We start from the raw sequence: 15,567 nt of genomic DNA, 5'->3' as shown, positions 1-15,567 counted from the left end.
GCTTCTATGATGAGCTGCATGCCATTTTAGGGGGTTCAGCCACCACTACCCCAGCCGTGTTGTTTGACTCCTTCAATGGAGATGGAGGCAATACGGAAGCAGGTTTTGGGGACGAAGAAGATGATGATGAGGAGGAGGTTGTAAATAGCTCACAGCAAGTAAGCGGAGAAACCGGTTTTCCCGACAGCCAGGAACTGTTTCTCACCCTAGACCTGGAGCCAGTACCCCCCGAACCCACCCAAGGCTGCCTCCTGGACCCAGCAGGCGGAGAAGGGACCTCTGGTGAGTGTACCTTTTAAAATGCTATACATGGTTTAAAAGCAAGCATGTGAAAGGATTACTTTGCCCTGGCATTTGCGGTTCTCCTAGATGTAGTCCTAAAGCCTTTGCAAAAGGTTTCTGGGGAGGGCAGCCTTATTTCGTCCTTCATGGTAGGACACTTTTATCACTCCAGGCCAGTAACACATACTCGGGAATCACTGTAGAACAAAGCATTGCAGTGTATGTTTGCTGGCATTCAACCAAAATCCGTTCTTTCTCTCTCTGTGTTATCCTCAGGAGAGTGAGATATAATTCATGGTCACCTGGTTGAAATAGGGTGCTTTTCTTCAGGGACACTCAGTATAGCCCATTCCTGCTGGGCTGTTTGCCTGTGGCTGAACAGAAATGTTCCCCGCTGTTAGCCACGGGGAGGGGGGAGGGTTGAGGGGGTAGTCACGCGGTGGGAGGAGGCAAAATGCGACCTTGTAACGAAAGCACATGTGCTATGTATGTAATGTTAACAGCAAGGTTTACCCTGAAAGACTGTAGCCACTGTTTTATAAAATGTGTCTTTTTAAATACCGCTGTCCCTTTTTTTTTCTCCACCAGCTGGATGTGTTTCAATGATCACAGGATCTTCTCCTTCCCAGAGGCTAGTGAAGCTTAGAAAGAAAAAAAAACGCACTCGAGATGAAATGTTCTCCGAGCTAATGCTGTCCTCCCACACTGACAGAGCACAGACGAATGCGTGGAGGCAAATAATGTCAGAGTGCAGGAAAGCACAAAATGACCGGGAGGAGAGGTGGCGGGCTGAAGAGAGTAAGTGGCGGGCTGAAGACAGGGCTGAAGCTCAAATGTGGCGGCAGCGTGATGAGAGGAGGCAGGATTCAATGCTGAGGCTGCTGCAGGACCAAACCAGAATGCTCCAGTGTATGGTTGAGCTGCAGCAAAGGCAGCTGGAGCACAGACTGCCACTGCTGCCCCTCTGTAACCAACCGCCCTCCTCCCCAAGTTCCATAGCCTCCACACCCAGACGCCCAAGAACGCGGTGGGGGGGCCTCCGGCCAACCAGCGACTCCACAACAGAGGATTGCCCAAAAAAAAGAAGGCTGTCATTCAATAAATTTTAAAGTTGTAAACTTTTAAAGTGCTGTGCTTAAAGTGCTGTGTGGCATTTTCCTTCCCTCCTCCACCACCCCTCCTGGGATACCTTGGTAGTCATCCCCCTATTTGTGTGATGAATGAATAACGAATGCATGACTGTGAAGCAGCAATGACTTTATTGCCTCTGCAAGCGGTGATTAAAGGGAGGAGGGGAGGGTGGTTAGCTTACAGGGAAGTAGAGTGAACCAAGGGGCGGGGGGTTTCATCAAGGAGAAACAAACAGAACTTTCACACTGTAGCCTGGCCAGTCATGAAACTGGTTTTCAAAGCTTCTCTGATGCGTACCGCGCCCTCCTGAGCTCTTCTAACCGCCCTGGTGTCTGGCTGCACGTAACCAGCAGCCAGGCGATTTGCCTCAATCTCCCACCCCGCCATAAACGTCTCCCCCTTACTCTCACAGATATTGTGGAGCACACAGCAAGCAGTAATAACAGTGGGAATATTGGTTTCGCTGAGGTCTAAGCGAGTCAGTAAACTGCGCCAGCGCGCCTTTAAACGTCCAAATGCACATTCTACCACCATTCTGCACTTGCTCAGCCTGTAGTTGAACAGCTCCTGACTACTGTCCAGGCTGCCTGTGTACGGCTTCATGAGCCATGGCATTAAGGGGTAGGCTGGGTCCCCAAGGATACATATAGGCATTTCAACATCCCCAACAGTTATTTTCTGGTCTGGGAAGAAAGTCCCTTCCTGCAGCTTTTGAAACAGACCAGAGTTCCTGAAGATGCGAGCGTCATGCACCTTTCCCGGCCATCCCACGTTGATGTTGGTGAAACGTCCCTTGTGATCCACCAGAGCTTGCAGCACTATCGAAAAGTACCCCTTGCGGTTTATGTACTCGCCGGCTTGGTGCTCTGGTGCCAAGATAGGGATATGGGTTCCGTCTATAGCCCCACCACAGTTAGGGAATCCCATTGCAGCAAAGCCACCCACTATGACCTGCACATTTCCCAGGGTCACTACCCTTGATATCAGCAGATCTTTGATTGCGTGAGCTACTTGCATCACAGCAGCCCCCACAGTAGATTTGCCCACTCCAAATTGATTCCCAACTGACCGGTAGCTGTCTGGCGTTGCAAGCTTCCACAGGGCTATCGCCACTCGCTTCTCAACTGTGAGGGCTGCTCTCATCCTGGTATTCATGCGCTTCAGGGCAGGGGAAAGCAAGTCACAAAGTTCCATGAAAGTGCCCTTACGCATGCGAAAGTTTCGCAGCCACTGGGAATCGTCCCAGACCTGCAACACTATGCGGTCCCACCAGTCTGTGCTTGTTTCCCGAGCCCAGAATCGGCGTTCCACAGCATGAACCTGCCCCATTAGCACCATGATGCATGCATTGGCAGGGCCCATGCTTTCAGAGAAATCTGTGTCCATGTCCTGATCACTCACGGGACCGCGCTGACGTCGCCTCCTCGCCCGGTATCGCGTTGCCATGTTCTGGTGCTGCATATACTGCTGGATAATGCGTGTGGTGGTTGATGTGCTCCTAATTGCCAAAATGAGCTCAGCGGCCTCTATGCTTGCCTTGGTATGGCGTCCGCACAGAAAGAAGGCGCGGAATGATTGTCTGCCGTTGCTCTGACGGAGGGAGGGGCGACTGACGACACGGCTTACAGGGTTGGCTTCAGGGAGCTAAAATCAACAAAGGGTGTGCCTGTACATCAAGGAGTATTTCAGGCAGGACTGCACGGAGGGTTCCAATAAGAAATGGTGCACCAAAGTTATCGTTGTTATTGGAACAAGGAGGTTAGCCTGGCCTCTGATTGATACATGGCTAGATTAACCTCGCTGCGCCTTCTCTGTGACTGACTGCAGTGTGATCTAGACAGGGGAGGAGGAAAAAGAGTCCAAAACAAATCTGGTCTATTTCTTGTTCTGACCCACTCCATCGATCCTTTACATCTTTGGCTGGCAGCAGACAAAAAAGGCGCGAAATGATTGTCTGCCCTTGCTTTCACGGGGGGAGGGAGGGTGGGAACGGGGTCCTGACGATATGTACCCAGAACCACCCGCGACAATGTTTTAGCCCCATCAGGCATTGGGATATCAACCCAGAATTCCAATGGGCAGCGGAGACTGCGGGAACTGTGGGATAGCTACCCACAGTGCAACGCTCCAGAAGTCGACGCTTGCCTCGGTACTGTGGAAGCGCTCCGCCGAGTTAATGCACTTAATGCACTTAGAGCATTTTCTGTGGGGACACACACACTCGAATATATAAAACCGATTTCAAAAAAACCGACTTCTATAAATTCGACCTAATTTCGTAGTGTAGACATACCCTTAGAGGTTAATGAGAACAACCTTACTCCCTCCTCCTTGTAACAACTTTTTATGTCCTTGAAAACTTATCACGTCTGCCCTCAGTCTTCTCTTCTCCAGACTAAACAAACCAACGTTTTCAATCTTTCCTCATAGGTCATGTTGTCTAGACCTTTAATCTTTTTTGTTGCTCTCCTCTGTACTTTGTCCAGTTTGTTCACATCTTTCCTGAAATGTGGCACCCAGAACTGGACAGAATACTTCAGTTGAGGCTTTATCAGTGCAGATTAGAATCAGGGCTGTCCTTAGGCATACACAGAATACGCAGCTGCGTAGGGCACCTGAAAATTTGGGGCACCACTGGGTATTAGTGATCACCCTCCCAGCTCTTCCTATCCCTGTTCTGACCCTTCCTGCAGGCTCCCACAGCTAGCTGCTGCAGTCTGGTGACTCTTACTCTGGAGGGGATCTAGTACCTTAAAAGTGAAAAAGTCTTCCAGCCTGCCAGACCTATTAGCACAACATTGAAACTGTTAAAGAGCCATTCAAGTGGTAATGAAGCCATTTAACAGGCATTTGCCAACCCTCAGGTGTGTATATATATATATATATATATATATATATATATATATATATATATATATATAGGGTCAGTTTCTGAATTTACTGACAAAAACAGTTATGCATTACTGTAATATTTACTCAGAATATATTAGTCTACAGGACCTTCATTTAAAATTTGCTTTAAAAATATTTCATTAGTGAGTTGGTGAAGATTATAAAATCACATCTCTAAAATATCCTCGCATAGATTTTTAGATGTACAATCATCTTTAGCCTTAAATGCTTGGATCTTCAGACATAGAGTTTTTTAAATAAATCCTTCAAAAGACCACCCTTACCTAAAATACACATTTTAATTTTAATTACTATAGTAAAAAAAACTTGCTTCCGAAGTCTTTCTGTTCTTTCTGTCCATCCCTTTCTTCCTTCACCCCCTCCCCATCCCCACACCCCCGTTGAAGAGAGCCCTAAAGGAACAACACCCCTTTCCTTCCAGATAGCCTGACAAAGAGTTTCCCTTTCTTTACTTCTGTCTGATGAACTAGTTTTAAGAGAACCCTCCAGCAAAATCAGTACCTAGTAAGATATAAAATCCTTTGTTGTGCCTAAAATATTTGGAAACGTATTTTTTAAAGTTGGTGAAATTTCATAAACATGTCTATTTTTATGGAGATCACATAAAGTAAATTAGTGTTCCCTTTTTCTAAAAGCAATGAACATTGTTATAAACACACTAAACCTCTGTGACTGATTAATTTAAAATAATGCCTTTGTTTCAGTGAGTTAAATATGTAGTAATCTGGAATGATTACTTTATGAAGGTTTAAGAGTACATTTAAAATATAAAATCAGCTGAGAAATACTGATTAAGAAAATGTAAAACAGAGAAGAGCTGCATCATGTATTCCATAATATGTAATGTTGTATTCAGCATGACAGCTGACTCGCCCTTACTGCAAAGTTTTTGCAAATAAATCTCTGACAAACTTCAGGGCATATCAAAAAACCTGTGACTGACATTTTTTATTCCCAAATTTAGTGCTTTTAATTTATGTCCAATCTTCATCATCTGGCATGCAGTGGAAAACATGCTCCGTTTTCTTTAGAAAGAAATTGCAGAAGAGGCTTTTTTTCAAATGTCATTTGCTTCATTTGGGTTCATGGATTTGGCTGGAAGGGGGTGAGCAGGGTGGGGGAGGGAAGAGAGGAGGGAGACAGTGGGGAGAGGGCGGGGCCTGGGCAGAGTGGGGCAGGGCCTGGGGCAAAGCAAGAGTGGAGTATGGGTGGGGCCACAGGCAGAAGAGATGAGCTAGGGAGCTAGCCTCCCCAGGCGGCAGCTTGACCCACTGCCCATGACAGCAGGTAGCAGGGTGGCTCCTGCACACCCAGCATGTGCTGCAGTGTCCTTAGGCAGGGGCCGTATTCACAGAGTTGTATGGGCTGGCGCCACGCATTTTGCGTGAGGGAGAGGGTACTGGGGTCTCTGCGGGGAACTGTGACTCTCCGCTGCCATGAGGTGGGCCGAGCGTCTCGGTATCCTTTGCTGCCTCATCCCTCTCCCCCCGCACCCAGACCCGGGCTGCAAGCCTGGGCTGCCGTCGGGCATAGGGGCACCAGTTTAATAATACTGCGTTAGGCCCCATAAATCCCAAGGACGGCCCTGAGTAGAATGGACGAATTACTTCTTGTGTCTTGCTTAAAATACTCCTGCTAATACATCCCAGAATGTTGTTCATTTTTTTTGCAAGTGTTACACTCTTGACTCATATTTAGCTTATCAGTCCACTATAACCCCCAGATCTCTTTCTGCAGTACTCCTTCCTAGGCAAAAAGAAAAGGAGTACTTGTGGCACCTTAGAGACTAACCAATTTATTTGAGCACGAGCTTTCGTGAGCTACAGCTCACTTCATCAGATGCATACCGTGGAAACTGCAGCAGACTTTATATACACACAGAGATCATGAAACAATACCTCCTCCCACCCCACTGTCCTGCTGGTAATAGCTTATCTAAAGTGATCATCAGGTTGGGCCATTTCCAGCACAAATCCAGGTTTTCTCACCCTCGACCCCCCACACAAATTCATTCTCCTGCTGGTGATAGCCCATCCAAAGTGACAAGTCTATCACCAGCTGGCTATCACCAGCAGGAGAGTGAATTTGTGTGTGTGTGGGGGGGGGGGGGTGTGGAGGGTGAGAAAACCTGGATTTGTGCTGGAAATGGCCCAACCTGATGATCACTTTAGATAAGCTATTACCAGCAGGACAGTGGGGTGGGAGGAGGTATTGTTTCATATTCTCTGTGTGTATATAAAGTCTGCTGCAGTTTCCACGGTATGCATCCGATAAAGTGAGCTGTAGCTCACGAAAGCTCATGCTCAAATAAATTGGTTAGTCTCTAAGGTGCCACAAGTACTCCTTTTCTTTTTGCGAATACAGACTAACACGGCTGCTACTCTGAAACCTTCCTAGGCAGTCATTTCCCATTTTGAATGTGTGAAATCAATTGTTCCTTCCTAAGTAGAGTACTTTGCATTTGTTCTTATTGAATTTCATCCTGTTTACTTCAAACCACTTCTCCAGTTTCTCCAGATCATTTTGAATTTTAATCCTATCCTCCAAAGCACTTGCAACCCCTCCCATCTTGGTATCATCTGCAAACTTTATAATGTACTTTCTATGCCATTATCTAAATAATGGATGAAGATATTGAACAGGGACCCCACTCAATATGCTCTTCCAGCCTGATTGTGAACCCCTGATAACTACTCCTTGGGCATTGTTTTCTAACCAGTTATGCCACCCACTTATAGTAGTTCCATACAGGCTGTGTTTGTTTATGTCTTTCTGTCACTAGTGTGGTTTGAATATTCCTATTTAAAATTTTAATAGCATTTAGCAGACATGTTCCAAACTGATATATACTAGCTTGTGAACTTTTTAGTAGAATACCTCTGGTGGTTCTAGTTATCTGAATGTAGCAGCAGTAATAAATCCATATGCCTGAGCGTTAGTCATGAGAGTCAGAAAATGACTAGCAAATAATATTTTAAAATCCACAGGCTAGATGGCAGGGGGGCAAACCATCACTGGCATAAGTAGGCACCACTCCATGAAAATCAGTGAGACTGCATCTGATAATGCACAAAAAATCTGGCTTATAGTCTGAAAGAGAACTGACATGGGGAGGGTGTAGAGGGGGAATCTACATACCACATGCATGTATCTAAGTGTACATTTACAGATCTAGTATGATTCGTATTTAGAGAAAAAGAATCACAGGCAATATATTATATAATATAGCCCACTCCTGAGGACTAAAGAGCTTGAAGGATACACCAAACAGACTAATATCCGGTGTACCTATCATATTTGAGATGAGTGTAACAAACAGGAAAAATGGAGCAGTCAAGAATGACAGAACTGCCATAAATATTATGCAACAGAAATAAAATTCCAAACTCCCTTCTAGAAATCATGGCAGAAGTCACAGCAGAAGAAAAACAAACCCTACTGTGATGTGGCTGACCAGGTGCCCGCTCATGCCAAGGGACCTAGGCCTCAACTGACACTGACAAATGCATAGCTGGAAACAAGTCTGGTTCAGTTGTATGTTAGTATTGTTAAAATAGGTATTAGGTTTATGAAAATATGCTAAGTGTTTACACTCTATGAAATGCTTTTAAGTGGCTGCATGCAGTAATCTCTCTGATATCTGTATCACATGCCATAATATAATAGTTAAGTGTTTGCTCTGTATCAGTAAAAGTTTACACTCTGAAACTGTAAACTGCCACAGTCAGGAGAGAAGCATTACCAAGTGTGAAATACTAGTTTACCACAGGAGTTATCATCTCCTGCCCAACAAAAGAAGGCCCACAGATGCCAGACAAACCATTGTAGAACATCAGAGGACAAAAGACTTTGTTAATTGCTCTCCCCAACACCAATGAAAAGGAGACATGCATGGGGGCTTGTCCCACCAGTGTGGACTCTAGGAGAAGGGAATAAAAATCTCTGATATGAAGGAAGTGCATCTCTATGCTGCTTGGACTTGGGGCAGGCAAGATTTTCAAGCATAAGCAAGGGATCCCCAGGTACTTAGCCTGGTTTAGCCCTAGATGACACATGGAGCTTGCATATTACAGCAGCTTCTATTTCCTTTTGGAACCTAAGACCAATGTTCCCTCTAATTTTTGACAGGCCGTGTGTGCAAAAAATTTCTTCTGTGCAAATTGTTGCTCTTCTGTGCAAATCTTGGTGTGTGTGATTTTTCACCGTGTGCGTGAGGTTTAGGATACATGTGCGTGCGCACACACGCACAGCTTAGAGGGGACAGTGCCTAAGATGAACTCATTTGTGCATGTATGTTTACTTGCATTAACCTTCTAAATAATCCTTATTTCTTTTACTTAGTTAATAAATCTTCAGTTAATTTATTCTAGGATTCGCTATAAGTGTTGTCTTTGGTGTAAGATCTAAAGTGCAATTAACTGGGGTAAGTGACTGGTCCTTTGGGATTGGGAGTAACCTGAATATTATTGTGATTTTTGGTGCTAAGAGACCATCTATCACAAAGGCAAGTTTGCCTAGGTGGCAAGATAGACTGGAGTATCCAAGGACACTGTGACTTCATGGTTAGGCTGTTATAGTGCCTGAGGAGTTTACACTTGATACTTGGTTGGTGAAATCTAAGTATAGAACTCACAACCAGTTTGTGCCCTGGTTTGTAATGGTCTGCCCTGAGGTTAGCTCTCACCCTACTTAGCCACTCCAGACATCTTGACTTACTTCCATTCTCAATTATCTATTTGAACTAATAATGAAATGTAGGATGTTCAGATATGAAGAAAAACAATATTAATACACAATATTAAATAAACCATCCAGCAAGGGATAATATGCATAGTGATTTTTATAAGAACTGTATTAATGAGACAACCAGATTTTGAATGTTCAGTTATTCATACTACAGTTTATACAAGAGCTCCCATACAGAATCCCAAACCCAAAGCACAGAGAAGGAAAGAAAGAAATTTAATGGATTTTAGCTAAGAGTTGTGTAACCTATGGCCCCAGCTCTGCAACTGCATCAGCACAAAAGGATGCAATTCTGTAATCAAGTACTAATTTCATACAGGAAAAGAAAAGCAATTGGTGGGAGTGTCGAAATCATCTATACAAACATACCAAAGACAGACTTCAGCATGGAACAAAGAGACTGTACAGGGTTATTCATTTTACTGTATATGTATTTATTAGGACTAGTAATGTATCCACAATGATTTAAAAATGTAAAGTACTATATGAATAATATATGTTATTGGCAAGGTAAGGATATGTAAATATATACTTATGTTATTTTAGTAACAACAACAATGTACATTTATTGTCAGTAATATAACTTTTTTGCACACCCATAACTAAGGCTACGATTTTGTCACGGAGGTTGCCAAGTCATGGAATCCATGACTTCCAGAGATCTCTGTGACTTCAGCCAGTGGAGGCTGGGAGCTGCAGGGTCTCCCCACCACTCATAGTTGCTCAGAGCTTGGGGACCCCGCGCCTCGGGCAGTGGAGGTACCCCACAGCTCCCGGCATCCATGGGTGGCGGTGGCCCCTAGGAGCTCCCAGCTGCCGTGGGCAGCAGGGGGCTCCAAGCCATGTCAGGAGGACCCCACAGCTCCTGGCTGCTGTGGGCTCCTGCAACTCCCAACTGTTGCAGGGAGTGTGGGTCCCCGGAGCTCCGAGCCACGAGTGGCAGGGAGACCCTGCAGCTCCAAGCGGCGGGGGACCCTGGAGCTCTGAGCCGGGGCCCATGCAGCTGCCCAGCTGTTGTAGGCAGTGTGGGGACCACGCGGTTCCCCATTTTGTCACAGATATTTTTAGCAAAAGTCACAGACTGGTCACAGGCTTCCGTGAATTTTTTTTTTTTATTGCCCGTGACCTGTCTGTGATTTTTACAAAAAATATCTGTGACTAAAATCTTAGCCTTACCCATAACCTAAGGTCAGTTGCTTTAGTAGGAACTGGGGAAGGATTTAGACAAACAGTAATCTGTGCCCAATTTACATGTTACTCTTATATCTAATAGAGAAAGAGCAGGGAGACAGTCTTTTGTTCTCACAGTTATGGGTATGATGGCATATTGCATTGTTTTGTGCTGCAATGTAAACTGCAGAGTAAAATACAGATGCATTGATACAATTTCATTGTCTTCCTTTCTTTTTTTCTTAATATCCTCTTGCTGTAATTGGGCACCAAAGACTGGATTCAAATCTGGACTTGCAAATGAACATTACAGAAAGAGACAGATAAGCAGAGAAGTATTCACCAACTCCAATTCATAGATTCCAAGACCAGAAGGGACCATTGTGATCATCTACTCTGATTTCCTGTGTAACACAGGACATACAACCTCCCCAAAATAATTCCTGCAGCGTACCTTTTAGAAAAAGTTCAAATCTTGTTTTAAAAAATTGTCAGGGATGGAGAATCCACCCCCAACTCTTGGTAAATTGTTCCAATAGTTAATTAACCTCCCTATTAAAAATGTATACCATATTTCCAGTCTGTATTTGTCTAGCTCAGTGATATTCAGAGTGAGGCTTCCAAGCTCTTGCTCTTTAATGTGTCACATGAGGTTTTTGCAGCACATGATATTAAAACAGTGTGATTTAATTATTAACCAGTATGAGTTATTAACCAATCAGGATGCTTATGGTTATTAACCAATTCTAGTTGATAAAATAATAATACTTGGTCAATCATTTTGCTATGCAAATCTTTATATATAAACTAAACATTTCTCGTCACACTGTTTAAATATGAGTATAGAGTACTATAGTAAATGAAACAATGAATTCACACTGCTGTGGCTCTTTTGAGTAATGCTGATCGCTAATTTGGCTCCTGAACCACTGAGGTCTCTGTTAAACCCTTTGTTAAAGCTATTACATAAATGACACCATCCCCCCTCAACAGGAAACATATCAAGTTGAAAAAAACCAATAAAACCATTATTATTAGTGTTGTGCTATCTGGAGCAGCTCATGACTCTGAGTGCCGACCTCAGGGCAGGCTGTCAAAAAGCAGGGCATACATCCCAAACTGGCTGTATATTCTATGATTAGATTTTCCCAACCCAATAACAAATGTGAACTCTGAAGCACTATAACGATCTTACCATGGGGTCCCAGACAGTCCCTTTGGGCACTCCAGTCCATCTTGACACCCACGCAAGCTAGACTTAGTGATAAATGGTCACTTATACCAAAGACCACAAAATATTCAAGTTGCTCCGAGTACCAAGAGAGACACTTACCCCACATCAATTTGTACCTCAGATCTCACACTAAAGACAACCCTATACACTCCTAGGGGAATTCTGCGCCAAAAAATATAAAATTCTACAAAATTCTGCATATTTTATTTGTCAAAATAACACAGTATAATAATGCCAGTTTAAATTATTTTGGTAATTTATTTTGAAATACCTGTCAGCAAGTATATCTGTAATAATAGAGACAAAAAGATCCAGGAAATGTTTTTTTGACAAATAGATTCCTTACAAGGCAAATTAATACAGAACTTTGAGCAATTCATTTAAACTACAACATAGAAACATATTTCCTGCACCCCCCAGGAATAGTGCAAAGGCTTGGGGGAGTCACAGGTAATGGAGGAGCTGAGGGAGAGGGAAGGAGCCTGGGAGTGAACCGGGAGGGTTGTTGGGTGTGCATGGGAGAAGTATGGAACAGGTATTTGGGGGGCGGGGGGATTGGTAAGGAATTGGAGAGCCTCCCCCATGCAGACCATGACTGAGCCTTAGCCTCTTCCATTCAGTCAGACATATCTGCCCTCCCCTGCCCCCGTGTGGCCCCTGGCTCAATGCTGTCATCCCACTAGCTTCTGAGCCCCCGGCCCTGTCTGTCCCCCCATCAAGTTTTCTGAACCCCAGTCTGTGACCCCTCTCAGCAGCTCCACGTGCCCCACTCTGTCTGTTATCCTCCCCCCTCCCGTATCCTGTGCCTCCCAACTTTGCTCCATCATGCTGTGATGAAGGTAGTGGGCTTACTGCCAGTCAGCTGCTGCTGTCTGTTCTGGCGCCACAGTGGCTTTTGAACTGCAGCACTTCTCAGGCAGAATGTATTTTTTGAGCAGAAAAAAAAAAAATCTGTGCCAGACATGAATTCTGCACATGTGCAAAATTCCCCCAGGAGTATCCTATAGTAAAGTAACTCAGGATTTATTAACTAGGAAAAAGAAATGAGAGAGTTATTTACAGGTTAAAGCAGGCAACACATATATACAAATGAGTTACAATCTAGTTCCAAAATGTGACAGAGTTGTAGTATAAATGTCTTTTAAGGCTAACCAGGTTGACCTTGGGCATCTCTGCTTTTGTTTCCTAATTCCGGCCCAGTGAGAGTCCAAACGGCAAAGAGATGAAGAATGTTCATGTTATTTTGTTCATCCAGAATTCAAGCTGATGGCACAAACTTCCTTGCACAAAGCACCTTTACCATTAGCCCAATCTTTGTATCGAGATGCTTCACACTGGCCCACTTAGGTTTGATAATCCTTCTTGATGGCAGGGGAACCACTCCTCCTGCCTCAGTTCACAACTTCAGAGCAGGCATTTTTACAGACGTAAGTTTCCTTTTACAAATTACCTTATAGCCTGGGATACAGACATTACAAGTAAGATTAATGAATGCAGCAACTTACAGGCATTGTAGAGTCTAAACACAACCTTGCAAGTCTAACGCTTATCTTGAACAATACTAACATATAGGTGACCTGGTCTGGTTTCCGGCTATGAATTTGCTCATGCTCAACTGATAACTACAGCCTTGGCATTAGCTGGTACCTGATACACCAGAATCACAATTAGATTTATAAAAATGGTGCCTATCCAAACACTCGGGTGTCCTTTCTTAAAAATGCACCCAAAGTGCTACAGTACAATTTAAGATAACCTAGCATCAGAGAGTCAGGCTATTTCTGAAATGTCAGACTTCCCTGGGAAAGGCTTGTGTGGTCTAATGACCCTGTTGTGAGCTAGCTAGTGGGAGCTTTAACTCCTGGTAGGGCTACCCCACCTGGACAGATCCCGGGGTACGGACCAGATAAAAAGCAGTCCTCTGGTCCTCCAAATTGGGGTTTGAACAGTCGGTCAACGAACTATTCTTGTAAACAAGTTTAAGAATTAAGAATAAATTTAATTTAAGAATAAACAATTCCCTACCTTTGCAATGGCCCTGCTAAGTTTTCAACTGCCTGGGAAAAATGATAAGTTTTGAAAGATGCCCTGAAGATCATCAAATTCAGGCTGTTTTGGACCAGCAACACAAGTAAATTCCAAAACTGAGGAACTCTCACAGAGAACACCCTATCAGCAGCTCCCTTGTTTATATCCATAAAGCTCCAGTTTGAGCACCGGTGCTGACCTCAACTATGGCAGTATGTCATGGAGAGAGACAGTGTCTCTGAGTGAGAAGGTAAATGGCTTAGGGCTTTAAAGGCTAAAACCAACAGCCCAAGTTTCACATGGAAAACCACAAGCAGTCAAAAAGAAAAGGAGTACTTGTGGCACCTTAGAGACTAACCAATTTATTTGAGCATAAGCTTTCGTGAGCTACAGCTCACTTCATCGGATGCATACTGTGGAAACTGCAGAAGGCATTATATATACAGAGACCATGAAACAATACCTCCTCCCATCCCACTCTCCTGCTGGTAATAGCTTATCTAAAGTGATCATTCTCCTTACAATGTGTATGATAATCAAGTTGGGCCATTTCCAGCACAAATCCAGGTTTTCTCACCCTCTGCCCCCCCCCCCCCCCACACACACACAAACTCACTCTCCTGCTGGTAATAGCTTATCCAAACTGACCACTCTCCTTACAAATGTGTATGAAAATCAAGGTGGGCCATTTCCAGCACAAATCCAGGTCTTCTCACCCCCCCACCCCCAACTCACTCTCCTGCTGGTAATAGCTCATCCAAACTGACCACTCTCCTTACAATGTGTATGATAATCAAGGTGGGCCATTTCCAGCATAAATCCAAGTTTAACCAGAACGTCTGGGGGGGGGGGTAGGAAAAAACAAGGGGAAATAGGCTACCTTGCATAATGACTGCAGTTTCCACAGTATGCATCCGATGAAGTGAGCTGTAGCTCACGAAAGCTTATGCTCAAATAAATTGGTTAGTCTCTAAGGTGCCACAAGCACTCCTTTTCTTTTTGCGAATACAGACTAACACGGCTGTTACTCTGACACAAGCAGGCAGTGCAGATTGCAGAGCATTGCTCCCAGCAAGATCCTTTACTCACAAGGAGGCAGCTCCAGGCTGCACCAGCTTCTAACAGAAGCCAGGGCAGCATGTGCCTCTTAGGCCCTTTCTTAAACCACAACAGCTAGCTGAAGTTAACTAACATGTTCTAAAAAAAAGGATCTTATAATAATCTCAGATTGAGTTTACCACCAAAGCCAGACAGGGTCTCCTCCCCCAGCGCCCCAGCTTTCTCCTCCTTCTTGCCATCCCTTGCACCTCCTTCCCCATCAATGTTTCCCCTCACCCCGAACCCCACCGCAGGGTCCCCTTGATCTCACCTGTGCCTGGATGTGGCGGACACGCTGGCCGTGCTGCCGGGGGGCACTGTGCAGCCTCCACACGGCCCAGGCCCGCAGTTGGTAGTAGATATCGAAGAGGACAGAGAGGGGCAGCAGGAAGAGACAGACGAAGACCCAGCGGTGATGGACCAGCAGGTACTCCAGCCCCTTGTGCCGCACCCACAGCGCGAGTAGCAGGAGCCCAGCACCCAGCGATAGCAAGGGGTCCATCCCAAGCCCCTAGAAGTCCCTGCCTGCGCCCTGCAGCCCTGCCCCTCACCAAGCCCCTCCCTCACCGACCTCTGCCCCCACCCCTCACAGAGCCCCTCCCTCGCCCCCCCAACTGACCTGTGCCCCCACCCCTCGCAGAGCCCCTCCCTCGCCCCCCCAACTGACCTGTGCCCCCACCCCTCACAGAGCCCCTCCCTAGCCCCCCCAACTGACCTGTGCCCCCACCCCTCGCCGAGCCCCTCCCTCGCCCCCGCCTGACCTGTGCTCCCACCCCTCGCAGAGCCCCTCCCTAGCCCCCCCAACTGACCTGTGCCCCCACCCCTCGCAGAGCCCCTCCCTCGCCCCCGCCTGACCTGTGCCCCCACCCCTCGCCGAGCCCCTCCCTCGCCCCCGCCTGACCTGTGCCCCCACCCCTCGCCGAGCCCCTCCCTCGCCCCCCCAACTGACCTGTGCCCCCACCCCT

General features: G+C 45.6%; 1 protein-coding gene across 1 annotated transcript in view; it reads right to left on the bottom strand.

The window, feature by feature from the left end:
* DHCR24 (24-dehydrocholesterol reductase) overlaps nucleotides 1-15,159 on the bottom strand; it is a 28,724-nt gene extending 13,565 nt beyond the window's left edge. The window contains exon 1 of the mRNA XM_073357600.2: nucleotides 14,874-15,159. Within this exon, the coding sequence (XP_073213701.1) occupies nucleotides 14,874-15,104 (231 nt within the window). The 5' untranslated portion in view covers nucleotides 15,105-15,159. The remainder of the gene's footprint in view (nucleotides 1-14,873) is intronic.
* Nucleotides 15,160-15,567: the final 408 nt, after the last annotated feature.

The sequence above is a fragment of the Lepidochelys kempii genome, chromosome 8, assembly GCF_965140285.1.
Source record: "Lepidochelys kempii isolate rLepKem1 chromosome 8, rLepKem1.hap1, whole genome shotgun sequence".
NCBI lineage: Eukaryota > Metazoa > Chordata > Testudines > Cheloniidae > Lepidochelys > Lepidochelys kempii.
This window is presented reverse-complemented; position numbering and strand designations above follow the sequence as displayed.